Source organism: Felis catus, chromosome D4 (assembly GCF_018350175.1).
Source record: "Felis catus isolate Fca126 chromosome D4, F.catus_Fca126_mat1.0, whole genome shotgun sequence".
NCBI lineage: Eukaryota > Metazoa > Chordata > Mammalia > Carnivora > Felidae > Felis > Felis catus.
Genome location: NC_058380.1, coordinates 81,115,305 through 81,132,841, shown reverse-complemented (window position 1 = coordinate 81,132,841; position 17,537 = coordinate 81,115,305). Strand labels below are relative to the sequence as shown.

The following is a 17,537-nucleotide window of genomic DNA, read 5'->3' as shown; positions in this document are numbered from 1 at the left end:
GATGCCTCTTTGGACAGATGACCTGGGAGCTCGCCTGGTAAAGTGGGGAGAAGAGGAAAACCTCTGGAGGCAGATGAGCCCGAATGTGAATCCCAGTTCCTGCCATTTCCTGGGGGAAATTCTCTAGCCTCGGTTCCGAGCCTCCGTTTCCGCACTTGTCAAGCAGGGATCACGGCAACACTCCCCGCTCTCTTAGCTGGGTGTCTGGGGCACGGTAAATGCTCAGTCAATGTCACAGCTCACCGCATCACCATAGCCTGAGGGGGAAGCCAGCCGTCACCTCCCCAAGACTCCAGATCACACAGACCAGGTCTCTTTTTTGGACCCCAATTCATACTCCTCCCCCTGTTGTCCATTTAACTGAGCACACATTCAAATGAGGCTTGTGATCCTGATTTTGAATTCTGTCTGGAACCCACAGGTTCAAACGCAAAGGGGCCCTCTCTGCAAATAATCACTGGTATGTGATATTTTTAAGAAGCCAAGGCCATTGTTTCTGATTGAAGGAAAGTTGGTGCTATTTTGAAGAGCAGAACGATTAAGCGGTGGCGTTATCTCTTTAACCATTGGGAATTATACGCTGTTTGAAAGATTTGTGAGCTCTAGGACATTTGCCAGATGTGCTTGATTCGACATTTCAGACAACAAAGGGGATAATGTTGGCGGGAATCTTGACGGCATTTCTGATGATCAGGATATTCTTTGAGGATGGTACTGAGACCTTTCGGGGAAGAATTTCAGCTTTTACATAAACTAATTTGGGATGCTCACTCTCTGTCTTCCACAAAGCAAATTTAGTTCATTGTTAGTTGTATATGTTAAAATGGTTATGAGGGTTTTTTCCTTTGAATATTAATAATGTGCCTTTCATCTGAGACACTCGCATGGGGTGTCATTAATTGTGGGGAGGGAGTAAGGATTAGTGGTGCAGTGATTTTGCAAATGATTCCTACCAGTAACGTGGAGGCAAGCCACAGCCACACGAAGAGACACACGTACAAACCGCTAACGTGGCCCTGGCTTATCCTTCCTGAGCAGAATGACAGGGACGGGGAGGAGGGTAAGGGTTAATCTCCCAATTTCCCACCATATTAAGGGTAATTATCCCCAGTATCTTCGAATGCTTCCTTATTGGCCCACAGTGTGTAAAGGGCCCTTTATCAAATAACGTAGCATCTCACTTTGGGGACGGTGGTGTTTTTGTTCTAAGGCTCCACAATGGACCTTTTCGTTCATTTAGGAACATTGCAGAGCTCCAGCGGGGGGCAGGGCCTGGGCTTTCTGCAGGAACAACTATGAGTGAGCCATGGCTCCGTCAAGGAAGGGAGATGACCGTATAAAGAATAAACCAGGACACAAAGCCAAGAAGAACAGAATGTGGGCAAGAGTTGGGTTCGTCTCCGACTCTGTCACCGGCTGGCTGTCTGACCGGGGGCAACGTATCAACCTATCTAAGACCAGGTGTCCTCATTGCAAACCGAGACTCCTAAGAATGACCCACTTGGGATGGCAGGAAAGAGCAGAGGAGATAAGCAGGTACGGTGCTTAGCAAGGGGCTGGCAAGGGTCCCCTCCATTCCCTGAGCTGTGGATGTTCCGGGAGCGTCCCATGCCATTCTTCCGTGGCCTCCTGTCACGTGCCAACCACAGAGAGGTGTGGAGGACCGTGGCAGGTGGAGAGGAGGGGGAAGGGCATCCTGGGCTGGGGGAGGACATGAGGTAAGAACACAGGTGTGTTTATCGGTGGAAGCAGCTCGTCTGGCTGAGCTGGAACATGGGGTGGAAGAGACAGGACGGTGAAAGATGAGCCGGGAGGCTCGAAAGGCCACAATCAAGGGCCTGCAGGGCCCAGTGTTTCGGCAGTATGTCGTTTCCCAAGCAAAACCCCCAAGGAGGCAGACAGATGTGGCACATCCAGGCTCGTTTCTCCTGGCGGCCTCCTTGTCCCCCCAGCACCCAGAGAAACCTCAGCAAATCCCAGGGCCTCCCTCTCCTCCAGCTTGAGTCAGTAATCACCGTGATACCAGTCACAACCGCCAACCACAGGACACCAGCACTGGGCCAGGTGTCTTACACACTTAATCTCATTTTCCCTAACCTCCAGCTTAAGTACTACTAGAAGGCCCATTTGACAGATGAGGAAACGGAGCCTCCAAAAGGAGACAAGGAATAAGCTACCCAGTGGTGGATCCAGGACCAGAGGGCGGCCAGAGGTGTGGATTCCAGATCCTGGGCTTTTTTTTTTTTTTTTAACGTTTATTTATTTTTGAGACAGAGAGAGACACAGCATGAACGGGGGAGGGGCAGAGAGAGAGGGAGACACAGAATCGGAAACAGGCTCCAGGCTCTGAGCCATCAGCCCAGAGCCCGACGCGGGGCTCGAACTCACGGACCGCGAGATCGTGACCTGGCTGAAGTCGGACGCTTAACCGACTGCGCCACCCAGGCTCCCCAGATCCTGGGCTTTTAACCACCACACCAGGCTCTCTCTCTGACCTCTCCCAGTTTCCCATGGGAGGCAAGTCCTAGCTCCGTCTCTATTTTGCTTCGTGTCTGCTGTATTGATTGGAAATACTGCCTGCATTGAGTTGCTACCTCTTATGGTTCTATGGTCCCAACAAAGGCAGCAGCAAAGTGCAGTAGGAAGACCACCGGACCTGCAGTGAGATGGGAGCGGGTTTGCATCCAGCCTCACCTCCAGCAGTCTGTCGTCTGCCATTCACTACTGGAGACCTAGTTCCCTAATGCCAGGCCACACGCGTTCCCAGCTCACTGGATGCGTGGGAGGTCCACCTGAGATGCAGTGCTCCTGAGCCCAAAAGCTTTAAGGTGGGCACCAGAAATGACTGACGCCACTGGGGCTCGGACAGCAGGGAGTGGTGGGGACCTGGGTGGTACATGCCCCAAGTAGGTACACAGGCCAGCCAAGCACAGACCATGCAGACCAGATTGGGCCAGAGGGTTGTTGCTTTGAGACCTTTGATGAGTAAGCTTTTAAGCTTTTCAAAGCTTAAGCAGCTTTGAAAACTTGGGAGGTGTGCAGAAATACAATGGATTGTTTTTACTATTCACAATAATAAGTTGTCTGTTACGTGCCGGGGACTGAATATTGTATAATTTGTTGAAGAATCTGAGGGGCTTGTAGGCAGGTCCTCTGCCTGCCCACCTGCTTTTCTTCCATAAACATTTAATCAGCTCCAAGTCTGGGGACCTGTGTGAGGTGCTGGGGGACCCAGTGATAAATCAGACATAGTCACCTGGTCCCTGCCCTCAAGAAGCCGCTGGTCTAGAGGGGGAGCTAGTCAAATAAAGATGCTTCCGCAGTTGTGGGCTAAGTGCTGTTAGGGAGGCTGGTGGGGCACGGAGGAGAGACACCTAACCCAACGGAGCAGGAGACAGAGGGGACGGGAGGAGGTTGGTCAGGGAAGGCTGCTTAGGACAATGATCTATCAATGGTTGGTCCCAAACTTCACGAGGGTTGTGAAATCCATTCAGTGCCTAGCAACCAGGATTTTTAAAATTAAATAGGGACACCTAGGTGGCTCAGTCCGTTAAGCGTCTGACTCTCGATTTCTGCTCAGGTCACGATCTCATGGTTCGTGACTTCGAGCCCCGCATCAGGCTCTGCGCTGACTGTGCAGAGCTTCCTTGGGAGTCTCTGTCTCCCTCTCTGCCCCTCTCCTGCCCTCTGTCTCTCTCAAAATAAATAAATAAACTTAAAAGATTAAAACAGAAAATATCCTAGAAAATCATGTGTACAAAGAATACATACAAATGTGTGTGTGTTTGTGTGTACTGGGTTGTGATGTCTGTTGCTGCTTACTGTGGGCCTGGGTCCAAAGGTTTGAGAGCCACAGTCTGAGAGAACTCTTGCCTGCTCAGATCCCCAAGGCCCGGCACGCGGTGGACACTCAAAGGCTTTTTGGTGAGTGGAAGGATGGATTTAAATTCCCATCCGATTCCAGTGAGCAAGTACATCCTCCCCAGGTAAGAAAGGCATTCTCAAAACCCAAGTCTAGCAAACCCGGGGTTGTCAGGCATGCTTGCCACTCAGCAGTTCGTAGTTCAGTGGGCTAGGGCTTTCCCATCAGGTCTGGGGGGTGAAGCCAGTGCGAGGCAGGGAAGGAGCCGGGGCCTTCCAGAGAGGCCCGAGGGTGAACCAAAGGCGACCCTCCTGCTGGTGCCCTAGCCTGTGACCTCCTATAAAAAGAGCGTCCCCGGCCCTGACCCAGCCAAGGTGGCATGTTCTTCGTAATAGCAGTGGCTCGGGCCACTCTGTTTATTCTGGGATGGCCTCAGGCACCACCTTAGGCCCGCACGGCCGGCAGCCCTGTACCTTCAGGAGGCCAACAGGAAGCACTGTTTATGGGGGCAGACCAGAATGCAGGGGAGAAAGGGCCCCGGGGAAAACAGGAGATGGACAGAAGTCCGGATCAGTCCCTGGCAGGGTGAGGTGAGTCAAAGGTAATGACTAGGTGGCCATACACAGAGACTCCTTTTAGTGGTTTTCAGGACGCTCCAAGCTCGATCTGTCCTATAATATCAGGACCAAAATACCCCCTGGCTACCTTTCTCCTCCATCGCAGACTCTTAAGGTTGGAAGGACCCTAGGAATTATCCAGCCTGACCCCCTCATTTTACAGATGAAGAGCCAGGGGCCCAGAGAGGGAAGGCACTGGCCCAGGGTCAGCCAGCAGGCAGCCCGAGAGCTGGGCCCCGACTCGGAACCCGGGCCTCTGGCACAGAGCACTGGGGCCCGAAACCCTTCGGGTGCTCCTCTCTCGCCATCTCGCCATCTTTCCGATCTAGTTTTACCCCCTTTGGCCCCTTCCCTATATGCAACCAGAGAAATCTCTCCAAATGATGAATCAGTTACTACACTACCCTCCCTTGTTCCCCCTACTGCTCTTCCCCTTCCCACCCCTGGGGCTTCCTCTCTTACATTTCTTCCCTCGACGTACTGTTGTCTCATGCTCCCAAACCACTTGTAGCCCCTAAATAGGCAGCGATCTCCCACATCTTATCCTTAGCGCGTGCTGTCCCCTCTGCCTCAAACACTCTTCCCAACCCTGCTGCACGTGTCTGCTCTTGTTTAGGCTTCCCGTTAGATCTTGCTCTTTCCGGGAAACCTTGCTGGCCCACTGACCCTGACCTCCAGGGACCTACTAGATTCTCTTGTGGCAACCCTGATTTACTGTCGGTTTCTCCTGCTCCCTGAGAGAAGACTCTATGATGCTGCCTAACCCAGAGTCAGAGCCACGGCAACTAACCACTAAGTGTTTGTGGACCAGTCATCGGTGTCCATCCTTCTCCAAAACTCCTAAGAATGGCCTTCCCTTCTCATGATGCATTTTTAAAGGCTATTTTTTTTTTCAGAGCAGTTTTAGATGCACAACAAAATTGAGAGGAAGGCACAGAAATTTTGTGTATACCCCCTGCCCCCACGTATGCGTGGTCTTCCCATTGTCAGCATTCTCCACCAGAGTGGGTGCCTCTGGGGACGCTACACCGACACCTCATAGTCATCCAAAGTTTACATTCGGCTTCACTCTGGTGCGTAGGTTCAACGGGGCCGGAAAAATGTATAACAACATGGAGCCATCCCTGTCGTGTCATACAGAGTAACTTCATTGCCCTAAAAATCCTCAGTGCTCTATCTGTTTGTGCCATGATGCATTTTCAATTTTATTACCAAGCATGGCTTGGTAGGATTCTGGGAACCACAATTTCTGATTCCCTAGTCATGCCATGCCTTTTTTTTATGCCTCTGTGTCTTTGCATATGCTGTTCCCTCTACATGGAATGCTCTTCCCCAACATGCTTGCTAACAAAATCCCTGCTCATTCTTTAAGACCTATCACTTATGATACCTTTTTCCTGACTGACACCCTGTATCCCAGCCAGGCGGTCAGTCCCCCTCACCCCTGCTCAATCGCCCTTCATCCCCAGGACTTGCCCCAGAGGGAGGGGGGAGGAACTCCCCCCTTAGGAAGAAAGGCGAGAGCATCTTTGCATTTGTATGAAGGCTCCTCCAAACGAGTCACACAGAAGGGCATGAACGTGTTCCGTCTGTAGGACAGAAGAGTAAGTATGGACGCCAAACAACCAAAGGGCGGCAGGACTGTGCCAGTGACCGAGCTGCTAACTCTCAGCTCCAAACCTACCATTCTATTCTCACTTTGCAGTCGGGACCGAGCTGTGGGACACATCTCTGCTCTGCCGGCTGGCCCCCAGTTAGATGCTGCAAGGCACGTGGAGGCAGAGGGGAACACACTCTTTTCTGTGTTGCTGGTTGCTCGTGTCAGTGTCAATGTCAGCAATGCGGCCCAACTCACTTCCAGTTTACAGTTCTCCCCGGGATCCTACCATCCGCTTTATGGCTCTCTCTCCAGAAGCCCCGCTGGGCAGCGGCCCCTCCCCACAGGTCTGAGTTGCTGCTTCTGGGGGGCCCTCTCTTGACCCTCTAGGTTCTAATAGCCCAGTCTCCGGCTCCTCCCCCAGTTCTTGAGGTAGTAGTCGCTCCCTGCAGTTATTTATTTATTCTGTCACCTCGATGCTTTTTCAGTACTCCAATATCTATTTAACTAATTTCCTGATACGAAGTTCACTCTGTCCTCCTGTCTGGACCGTGCCTGATACAGAGACAGAGTTCCTGCTCACATGGATCTTACAGTCTAGTGGAACAGACAGACGTTCAAGCAATTAATCACACAAATGAGGCTTTAATTACAGTTGAAATAAGTGCTGGGAAGGAAAAGTGCAAAGTGTATTAGCATATTAATGGCCCTGAGAAGCCCTTCAATAAATGAAATTGTTGAGCATTGTTTCACTCAGTATCTCTTTAGCTTACTCAATCAAGAAACTTCATAGAGAGCCTATTAACATCCAGGAGAATTAGTGTTCTACAGAATCTACCCTGTCAATGGCAAATGGGAAGTCATTAAAGCAAACTGCCAGGAGACGTGGAATGTGAACATTTGCCACCCTCCCCGCAGTAGCCCCCGGTGGGGTAGCGCTATTTCCGCTCCAGGATTCAGCCAGAAGACCAGCTGACCATTCCCTTTACTCTTACTTCAGCACCACAAGGCAGCTTTCTGATGACCACTGACTCCCTGAGTAAATGCCCCTGTAGGGAGAGGAGGCTCTCATCAGCCAGCCCAGGCCTCCTGGTCTCCCTGGAAGTTTCGTTCTGATTTTAGAGCAGGGTTTCTTGACCCGGGTCTTAAGAAGTACTCCTTAAGACTATATGCAAAATGTGTGCGCGTGCGTGTGTGTGCATATGCATGTTTATGTGTGTGCACACACATTTTCCTAGGAAGAGGGTCCATTGTTCTTGTTATTCCTAGTGGGACTGTGTCTCTAGGAAAGTGAAAGGTTCCGAATCACCACGTTAAAGGAAAGTGTCCTTACTTGTACACTGGCCTCCTCTGAGTTTGGTCACCATAAGCCTGATCAGCTTGTGACCGCTCACCAGCTGAGGTCCTGGATCCTCAAGGTACTCCCACGGCTGAGGGCGCCAGCCAGCATTCTGGTACCACATGGTATCATTCACCTTCTCAACATTTACCTGTGCTATTTCCTCTCTGGAAAACCTCTCCCCATGCCCTGTGGCCAACTCCCAGTTACTCGTTAGGTCTCATTTTAGCTGTCACTTCCTTCTTGAGACCCTCTGAATTTCCAATTCTGGACGAGGTATCCCTTCTCTGTGCTCCCACAGCATCCCTCCCACCTCCCTGGGACTCCCCGCCTTCACCTCTCCCCCTGCCCCAATCTGGGGCCACGTTTTCCCCTTTTACTGGGCTTATTCCATGATGCGATCAACCCTTTCTGGTGCTTGTCTCTTACCTGTCAAAACATAAGCTCCATGAGGAAGGGGGTTTGGTGCCTGTAGTGTCTAGCGTTTAGTAAGTGCTCATTAAATACGAGTCAAAGGGAAGCACGCAAAAATATGTACTTTAATCCTTTTCGTGCTATACTTCTCTGCAGTCACAGTTAACCACAAGTGTCCTTTGCCTCATTCTATGACTGTATCGTACAGACTTGTCAGCCGTAAGAACGCCCAATTGTGAAACAGATAATAATTTTTGGCTTTTATCAGCAAAAGTTTCTTTCTCACCAAATGCACACAGGCGTGTGCACACATATGCACAAACCTATGGGTAAATGAGAGGAGAGAAAACATGTGCCACAGGGTGTCAGAATGAACATACCTGCATTTCTCAAAAAGCGGTTCCTATAGTCTTTGATTATCCTTGTGACCGGGTCATAGAAGCCATCTCCGCAATCGTAACAGCCTTCAGGGATTTTTCTAGGCGGGTCCATATTGGTGACTTGAGAGATCCCTTGAAAAGACACAGTGGATAATCTGCTGACTACCAAGGCCAAATCTAAACCTGGTCTCCCTAACGTCCACTTTTGGCTGGTTGCTCACGTGAGTATCTGCTACCGCCCTTGGGCTGAACACTCCCGACTCAGAGCAGCAGGAGCAGTGCCCGAGAGCAGCTTCCTGAAAACGGCTCTGCGAGCAGGGTCTTGGGGACTGGACCCGCAACTTCTTTCCTTGACCCCATCCTCCATTGCTAGGGACACCAGGCCAAAGGGCATAGGTTGTGGAGGCAGAGAGACCGTGAGGGTGCATCACAGTCAGCCATGTGGACAGAAAGGCAGGTCTGGCAGAAGGATGGAGGCGTGAGTCATCAGGCCTCACTCAGGAAACCGTGCGGAGCAGGGCGTATGTAAGGAGAAGTGAAGGAAGAAGTGCGTCGGGTGGGCAAGCATCCAGGAGTGGAGAATTTTGACTCTCACCAAAATGACCACAACAGCTGCCATTTAGTGAGTGACTACCTTGTGCCTGGAAATTCACTAACTCCTGCCAGTGTCATTTAATTCTCACAGCATCCAGTGGCCCCATTTCAGATAAAGAAACTGAGTCTCAAAGAGGTCAAGTAACCTGCCCAAGACTCTCCAGCTAGGAAGCAGCTAGACACCCGGCCGTGAAACCTACAGGTTAATCCGCTGATGTCCCGGGCACCGCTGACAGGACCAGGGGCGTCCAAACCACCAGGAGCTCAAGAGGAGCTGGTGCACCTTGTAGGTCACACTGCCCTGCGTGTTGTGTATCTTGGAAGGCTGAGGCCCGAGTAATGGGTGCAAGGTTGGAATAAATAACTTCTAGGGATCTTTCTAATGTGTGTTTCCTGTAATTCCCTGTCCTCTGGACCGAGGGCTGGATGCCCACTGAGCACAGCACCATGTTCATGGCTCGTAGCAGGGGGTGGGGGTGGGGGGGTGGGTTCAGTCCTGCGCACAGCTGCTCCTATGTTGGTTAATGATAACCCCTCTGTATGTTATTGGCTAACGGTTACGGAGCACTTATTCCGTGCCGAACCCTCTCCAGCCATTCTCTCCCCGGAGCCTCATGCCAGTGCCGTCTCACAGATACTCAGCGAGGAGGAGGGGCAGCCTTAAGCTTCCCCCACACCCCCCCCCCCGCCCTTGAGGCTAAGAGGCGGCTGTCGCAGAGCTCTGCCAAGTTCCCAGTGACGTGGGCAGGCAGTGGGTACTTAGGATAAAGCTGCTGTGTTGGGAATTGCTGGAGGAGAAGGAAGGATGCCAGGAAGGTCACCGCACTGCCTACGAGCCCCACCTCTGACAAAACCAGCTGAGTGTCTCCATGTGACAGCTGAGTGTCTGTGGCCAGGGGCTCTCTCTCTGCCTACAGGCTTCAGTCAGGGTGATGAGACCATGACAAAGTCCAGGCCCTGTCATAACTAGCCCAGGAGGAGCCGTTTACGAGGTTCTTAAGTGGCATCCAGCCTGGCAGCTCCTGGTAGGAAGAGACTGTGCCCTCTGCTCTCAGGCCCCCGGCGGTCCAGCCAGTGTCTGACCCAGAGTAGGTACTCAGGAAATTCAATGTCATTGCCTTAATTCCCACTCCCCCATCTCTCCCTGCTGTGAAGTCAGTATTATCCTCCCTGTGTAACTCTTTTCTGATGCCTACTGTGTGCTCAGCAACGTGCCAGGCACTGGGGACACATCAGTGAATAAGACTGACCCCCCGCCCTCGTAGAGCTCAGTCGACTTGGGAAGAGAGACTCTGTGCACTCATGTTAGAGCTCTGGGCACAGCCACGGCTGCTCTGCAGTATGCCACAGGGAGACCCTGCCTCGTCTGGGAATTCAGGGAAGGAACCCCAGGCTAAGGGGCATTAGGCTGAAACCTGAAGGATGGGAAGGAGTTCTCGGAGTGAAGTGAGGGGTTAGAGCTTCCCAGCAGAGGGAACAGTAGGAAAGATCATGGTCTTTTCAAGGAATAGAGGTATAGCCAGTATGGCGAAGGAGGAGAGACTATCCAAGAAAGGCAGGTAGTGTGGGATGAGGTTGGGGACAGCAGCAGGAGCGAGAGAATGCAGGTCATTTTAAGAATTTGGAAGCTTATCTTGAGGGTAGTGAGGAGGCACTGAAGAGTATGTGGTGGGGGTGGGGGCGGGGAGTGTCAATCCCAGTCATGTTCCTCCAAGATGAGGGTAGAGTGACTGCAGAGTGTAGAATGGCCCAGAGTGAGTCAAACCTAGATCTCGGGTAAGGGATTATGTGATGAACACATGGGTGAATATATTTAAGAGGTAGAATCCACAGGACCAGGTAGTTCTTGTACATGGGGAAAGAAGGCAGGACTCAGCCCATCTAGGTGGGCTGGAGCGACAGTCTCTGAGGGAGCAATCACGGGGGGAGAAGGGGCTGGTGGGGAAGGTAACGAGTTCAGTGTAGACAAAGTGAGGGATGACAAACACAGGTGTTGGGGAAGTTGGCTGCAGGAACCCAGGGCTCAGGGATTTTGATTTCCATTGGAAGCTGATGGTATAAATGAAGGCTTAGAAGCGAATCAGCTTGTTTAGGGATAGGGTACAGAAGGATAACAGAATAGGGCTTAGGGACGGAGAGCCCTGGGAACCCCCAAATTAATAACTGGGGTGGGGGGAGGAGCTGACAAAGGAGACAAAGGGAGAGAAGGCTCACCTGATCAACTAACTAATTCAAGGTGACATAGCCACGGTTTGAGCCGGGTTTGATTCCACCCTGGGTGCTTTCTGGAGGTTTCTGCCCTCATGGAGGCTGACTTGCCCAGGCTCATCCAGCTATTGACAGGGAATTTAGGACTCAAACCCAGACCTTCCAGCTCCAGGCTGTCAACTACACCCCATCGTCTCCTAAGTTAGGATTTACTCTTATAATTTGAAAAGTCACTGTCCCACGTGTCATTCTGGATGCATTGTCTCAGCCGTGTCAGAAACTATGCTCTTGAGGTGCAGCGGACCTCGCACAAGCCCCCGAGACACAGAGGAGCCCCTTAAGTGGCTGCTGTCTGAGTCCAGAGTCTAGGCCCAAACGTAACCCTCCGTGACGGAGCATGGTTTCTGATGATAGAGGGAACGCAGAGAGGAAGACTTGGGCCCCCTGGGAACTCCGCTCCTGGGAAGCATGTCTGGACCCCTGGGCCTCGGCTTCCTCCAATACAACATGGGACCAGACCGGCAGGCACGGCAGGGTCATCTGGAGATTCTGGAGAGCCCCAGCTAGCACTTGATACACGGAGCTCGTGCTCCTTTGGTGCTGCTCGATTTCTGTGCTACAGCTGGTTCTAGGAATAACGTGGCTGAGATGGACCGTGCGCCCACCGTGAGCAAGACGTTGCTATAAACCCTATACATGCCTTATCTTACTTTCAACACACTTGTGGGGTGGATGATGCTATCGTCCCATTTCGCAGGAGAGAAACTGAGGCACAGAGCTGTGAACGCCCTGCCTGTGGTCCCCAGCTGGTACGGTGGAGATGTGAGGACTGGTCTTTCTGGCTCTACAACCTGGCTCTTTTGTGTCCTGCGGCCTCTGCTCAATGCCTCCTCTCTTTTGGGTTCCTTCAATAGGCCACGGCCCTTCGTTCCCCTCTCGGTCTGGGTGTGAAGAAAAAGGTGGGTGCCCAGGTACCTGCAGGCTTCAAGCCATAGCAGATCTCGGTGTAAAACCTCCGGTCATAGCCATCGCAGTAATGCCAGTGCTCGGCATCGTATTGCAGCCCGTCTGAGAAGGTGTATGTGCCCTGGAAGACAAGGAGCATGCGCGCAGGCATGAGGCTGCCCTTCTGCCAAGAAGGACGGATGTCAAGGGGAGAGGTGGCTTTCTTATTGCCGCAGAAGAGAAGTGATAACTATCACAGCCATTATGGCTGTGATGATTAGAAGGAATGGCTACAGTGCTGGGCTCTCTGTGACTGGCACTCAAAATGTGGCAACTCACTGCGCAATGCTGGGCAGATGACCGAGCCCTTGGTTTCCTCGTTTGCAAAACCGCATGATAAGAATATATATGTCATAGGGCCGATTCAATGAGATAGTACTGGCAAAGCATCTAGCACAGTGCCTGGCATAGAGCGAGCATTCAGTCGTAGCTGAAAAGGTCATGGCCATCAGTCATAGCCCTTTGTCCAAACATGTACGTTCTGCTTTTGCTGCCTTAGCGCTGAAGGAATCCCCAGGATGTAGAGGTCGCATTGGCCTGGGCATCAGGAAACATAGGTGGAAATTCCGATACTATTAATTCACTGTGTGACCTTGGATAAGTCATATCTCCTTCCCGGGGCTTAGAGTCTCCAAGCTGTAAAATGAGGAATGTTTCTTAACCTTCTTAAGGTGGCTATTAGTAAAACCAATGACAGCAACAGACCTTTCCTCAGAGAAAACTGTTCTCCCATATAAATCAGGACATTGCACTGGCTCCCTGAACTGTATTCATGGCCCACAAATACTAGGTGGGATTAGATGGGTTAGATGTTTGTCATGATACCAGTAGCGGTGACAGCAGCAGTTCTATGACCTAACACTGAGTGCCAGCTGTATGCCAGGTACTGAGCAAAGGGCTTACAGATATCACCTCATTTGCATTCACAACCACCCTAGGAAGTGGCTAGTACTATTCTGGCAGGCTAATAACGATTCCCCAAGGATACCCACACATAAATGCTGGAACCTGTAAAAATGTTAACCCTATGTGGCAAATGGTACTTTGCAGGTGTGATTAAGTTAAGGATCTTGAAATGGGGAGATTTTCCTGGATTATCTGGGTGGGCCCAGTATAATTGCGAAGGTCTTTATAAGAGGGAAGCGAGGGGGCCAGAGAGATAGAAGATGAAATGATGGAAAACGCAGAGAGAAGGAGAGGTGATGATGGAGGCGGAAGTCAGAGTGATGCAGGAAGGCAGGAAGCTTCTAGAAGATGGAAAAGGTAAGGAAATGGATTCTCCCGTTCAGCCTCTGGAAGGAATGCAGCATTGCTGACCTATTTTAGACTTCTGACTTCCAGAACTGTAAGGTAATACATCTCTGTTGTTTTAAGGCACTGGGTTTGTAGTAATTTGTTACAGTAGCAATATGATGTACAACTATTGTCCCCAGTTTGTAGGGGAAGTCGTGGGCCCAAGGTCACACAGTTAGTGGCACAATAGGATTCAAACTCATCATGGCCTCTCCAGGGGCCCTTCTGGATCCAGAGGAGAGGATTCCAGAACCCTGGGAGATCAGTAGGAAGGGAGAAGAGGGAATGGAAGGAGGTGGGCACTGGATGGAGAGGTCAGGGTGCTCCATAGTGGGGGATTTTCCTGTCCAAGGCTTTGCTCTCTGCAACCTCCCCTCCTCAGGCTGATCACCTTCACGGCCAGTCCCTTTTCCCAAATGGCATCATAGCGGCTCCCGTTGGGGAAGTACAGGGTTCCTTGGCCATGAAACATGCCGTCCTTCATCTCCCCAACATACTTTGTTTCGGTAGGGAGGAGGTATTCGGCTTCGCCCTCCATCCTGCAAGGACAAAGGGAAATGATTGAACCGTGCATGGCGGCTGGAGGATCAGAGCTGACAGGCACAGGCGAGCAAGCGGGAACCTCATCCTCAGGGTCCTCTGACGTTACCGTCCCAGTAATATTTTGTTCAAAACCAAACTTTTTCTTCGGTTCCCTCAAAAATTAAAAAATGAGAGGGTCTGTGTTGTTGAAGGTGGGGGCGGGTGCAGTTTTGTCGGTCTTCCACCTTACCTACAGGTTGTCCTGGAGTTCCCACTTCCCCCGACACACCCGTTGGTTGGCCCAGAGAGGGGAGGGATGTGCCCAAAGCCACACAGCACTGTGAAGCAGAGACTAGGGCCAGGTTTCCTGGCAGCTCGTTCTGGGTCTTCCCTGTTCCCCATGATCAGCCTACCCCTGCCCTCTATACCACCTGCAGAGAATTTGGAAAAGGATGAAACTTAGGAGACATAGGCTTGAATCTTATCTCACCATTTCCTGGCTGTATCATCTTGGAGACTTCCCTAAACCTTTTTGTTTTCCTTCCTTCCTTCCCTTTTTTCCAATAGATATTTCCAGAGCATCCACTCTCTATCAACACCTACCATACGTGGTGAGTCTGGTCTGCAGGGTACAACCTGGTCACAACAATGATCAAGGCATACGAAGTAACCCCCCGCCCCTCGAGGGGGCTCACAGTCTAGTGGGGGACACAATGAAGTAAATACATAATGTGTGGTAATTGCCATGTGGGGGAAAGACAGGCACTTAACAGGAGCACAGGGCAGGGATGCCCAGCTTGACCAGCTGACCACTCATTTCATGTGTGCAAGTGACTGAGATTAATGCCCAAGATCAACTCAGATAATGTATAATGATTTTCCTAGTGAAGGGCCTTCCATGCAGCGAGTGCTGAAGAAAGACACTTTCCTTCATTTCTTTGTTCCTGTATTCCTTCTCTATTCCTCCCTGCTAGCTGGAAGTCACCTCTTCTAACTCTGAACTTCTTTAGGCTTTTGTGTGTACTTCCGTTGGATGCTCAGCACTTTCTGCCTTGCATTGTAATTGTATTCCTTGTATCCCCTATTTCACTGAAGCTTCTTAATGAAGACCTTGGTATCCTTAGTTCTTGGAATCATGATTCTGCTCACACAGGTGCTCTGCAAACATCCGCTGCATAAGGAATGGAAACAGAAGGGTGCAGTGACTGAGAAGAAGACAGAAGACAGAAGATGCCACTGTGCTTGAAGCACAGTTCCTGAGCCATGCAGACCTGGGGTCACCAGGCCCGATCCAGGCCTGGCTCCACCTCTGAGCCTGTGTGACCTTGGGCAAGCCCCTTCACCTCTCTGATGAGCCTGAGTTTCTCCTCTGTAAAATGGGGATAATGACAATACTCCTCCCCAAAGTTGAGATAATTGGATGAAATAATAGCTATGAAACAACGGCAGAATGCCCAATATAGACTAAGAACTCAAAAATGATTTTGCTTTTATTCTACTGCGAGATGTGAGAGGAGAGAGGATGCCTTTTCTCCTTTATCTCTTTGCTTGAAATCACATCTACCATTTCCGTTTCCATCAAAACCCTTCTCTGAGATTAGAACCCTGCTCCCTTTTTTTAAACGGCAAACTGGACATTCATTGTTCAGACCTTCTATAGGCATCTCCAGCTCCCCCCAAATGAAACTCATACTCTCCTCCTCCAGAGCAGCCCCTTCTCAGAGTTCTCAATTTCCACGAATGGTACCAGAATCCTCCAGGTTCAAAGCCTAGAGCCAGGCACTGAGTTGGGACTGGAGGCAGTCTCTGAGTGGGACTGGGAGCCAATCAGTTGCCAAGTCCTGACAATGTAAATTTCCGAACTTATACATCTCTCTCTTTCCTGAAGCCCCACTGCCCCTGCTTTGGTTCAGGGTCCTGCTACCTCTTCCTGGGACAACTATGGGCTCTGACTTGATCTCTCTATTTCCACCCCGCCTCCCTCCCTCATTCTTTCCCTTCTCTTCCTCTCTTTCCTTCCCTCCCATTTTTCTTTTATTCATTCAAGGCAAAAAGCCTTCATTATAAATTCAAAGTAAGTTAAAAAGAACAAACAGGGGTGCCTGGGTGGCTTAGTCAGTTAAACGACCCACCGACTTTGGCTCAGGTCATTACACTGTGGTTCATGAGTTTGAGCCCCATGTCGGGCTCTGTGCTGACAGCTCAGAGCCTGGAGCCTGCTTCGGATTCTGTGTCTTCCCCCTCTCTGCCCCTGCTCACACTCCATCTCTCTCCCCCCCTCTCAAAAATAAATAAACATTACATTTATTTTTTTAAAAAGAAGAGATAAAGACCTCAATCCATAGTGAGGACATGATTACCATATCACAAGTTTCTTTCTTTCTTTCTTTCTTTCTTTCTTTCTTTCTTTCTTTCTTTCTTCTTTCTTTCCTCCTTTCTTTCCTTCTTCCTTTCTTTCCTTTTCCTTCCTTTTTTTCTTTCTTTTCTTACTTTCATTCTTTTATGAATTCTTTCAGCCAACATTTACTAAGTGACATATGCATTATGAGGAGAGATACAGTGCAAAGTAAATTAGATTTCCTAGTGCCCAGCCCTACAAAGGATCTATCCATCAGTGGCTCCTCCCACTCACAGAACTGTGCACAGTACTCAGATCTCTGTATGCCAGAGCACAGACCCACCCTTCCAGCTCTGGCCCCCACGCTCTTTACACTCCGGCCCAACTGAACTGCCTGCTCTTCCCCCTATAAGTCCTCTGAACTATTGCTCATGCTGCTTCCTCTGCCCAGAAACATTCTTCACCTTGCATCTCTACCCACCTAAATCCTACCCAATCCTCAGGGCCCATCTTCAATATTTCCTCCTCCAGAAAGCCTTCAAGGACAGCCCCAACTGGCCGTGTCCTCTGTAGAAGCCCAGCAGCAGGGCTCCATAGAAAGCTCATGAGCTTTGGAGTCAGACCTGGGTTTTGATCTCTGACCTGCCAAATGCCAATGAGGTGACTTTGAGCAAGTTACATAATTACTCCAAGCCTCCCTTTTTCCATCTGTAAAATGAGGATTGTATCTATTTCATAGGGTTGCTGTGGCGAGGAGAGGATTCAGGCAAAGCCACTATCTGAAATTATCTTCCCATTTCTTTGTTTATTGGCCATACACCAACTAGACTGTAAACTCTATGAGAGCAAGGATCTTGACATTTTTTAGTATTTTTTTATCCCCAAATCTAAAACTGCAGATAGCAAACACACACGTATATATGGAATGAATATATCTCAGCTATGCTGCTTATTATATGTGTCCTTGAGCAAGTCACTTTACTTCACTGGGTCTCATTTTTCTTAACTGTAAAATGGAAATAAACAATCATATCTGAAAGCGTTGTCCCGAATGATAAAAGGAATAAAGTTTGTGAAAGTGCCTGGCACAAAGTGCTTTGCAAAGGCAGCCGTCTTTAACCAGTCACAGATTTAAGACATGAGTCAGATGAGGCCCTTACCTCCCGTCTACATATTCCCCAATATATTGGCTCCCCGTGTACTCCATGACACCAGCCTCTAGCTTCCAGCGGTTGGGATCCTGGAGTCTCAGTGCGTCCCGCCTCACTATGACAACCAAGATGGGCGGGGCCGGCTCGGAGCCCCGCCCACAGACCCCACAGGCCTTCCAGGCACTGCGCACGCTCTATGGCTGGCGGTTGGGCAGAG

At 50.4% G+C, this 17,537-nt stretch overlaps 1 protein-coding gene across 2 annotated transcripts in view; it reads right to left on the bottom strand.

Annotated features, from left to right (window-relative positions):
- MORN5 (MORN repeat containing 5) overlaps positions 1 to 17,495 on the bottom strand; it is a 30,239-nt gene extending 12,744 nt beyond the window's left edge. Inside the window, exons 1-4 of one of the 2 annotated variants that reach the window (XM_003995834.6) lie at positions 17,330 to 17,483; positions 13,701 to 13,848; positions 11,987 to 12,098; positions 8,210 to 8,341 (exon numbers count right to left, since the gene is read on the bottom strand). In XM_003995834.6, the coding sequence (XP_003995883.1) occupies positions 8,210 to 8,341; positions 11,987 to 12,098; positions 13,701 to 13,848; positions 17,330 to 17,376 (439 nt within the window). In that variant the 5' untranslated portion in view covers positions 17,377 to 17,483. Of the gene's footprint in view, positions 1 to 8,209; positions 8,342 to 11,986; positions 12,099 to 13,700; positions 13,849 to 17,329 lie in introns of those variants that run through there. The other variant, XM_006939430.5, reaches the window with a different exon arrangement.
- Positions 17,496 to 17,537: the final 42 nt, after the last annotated feature.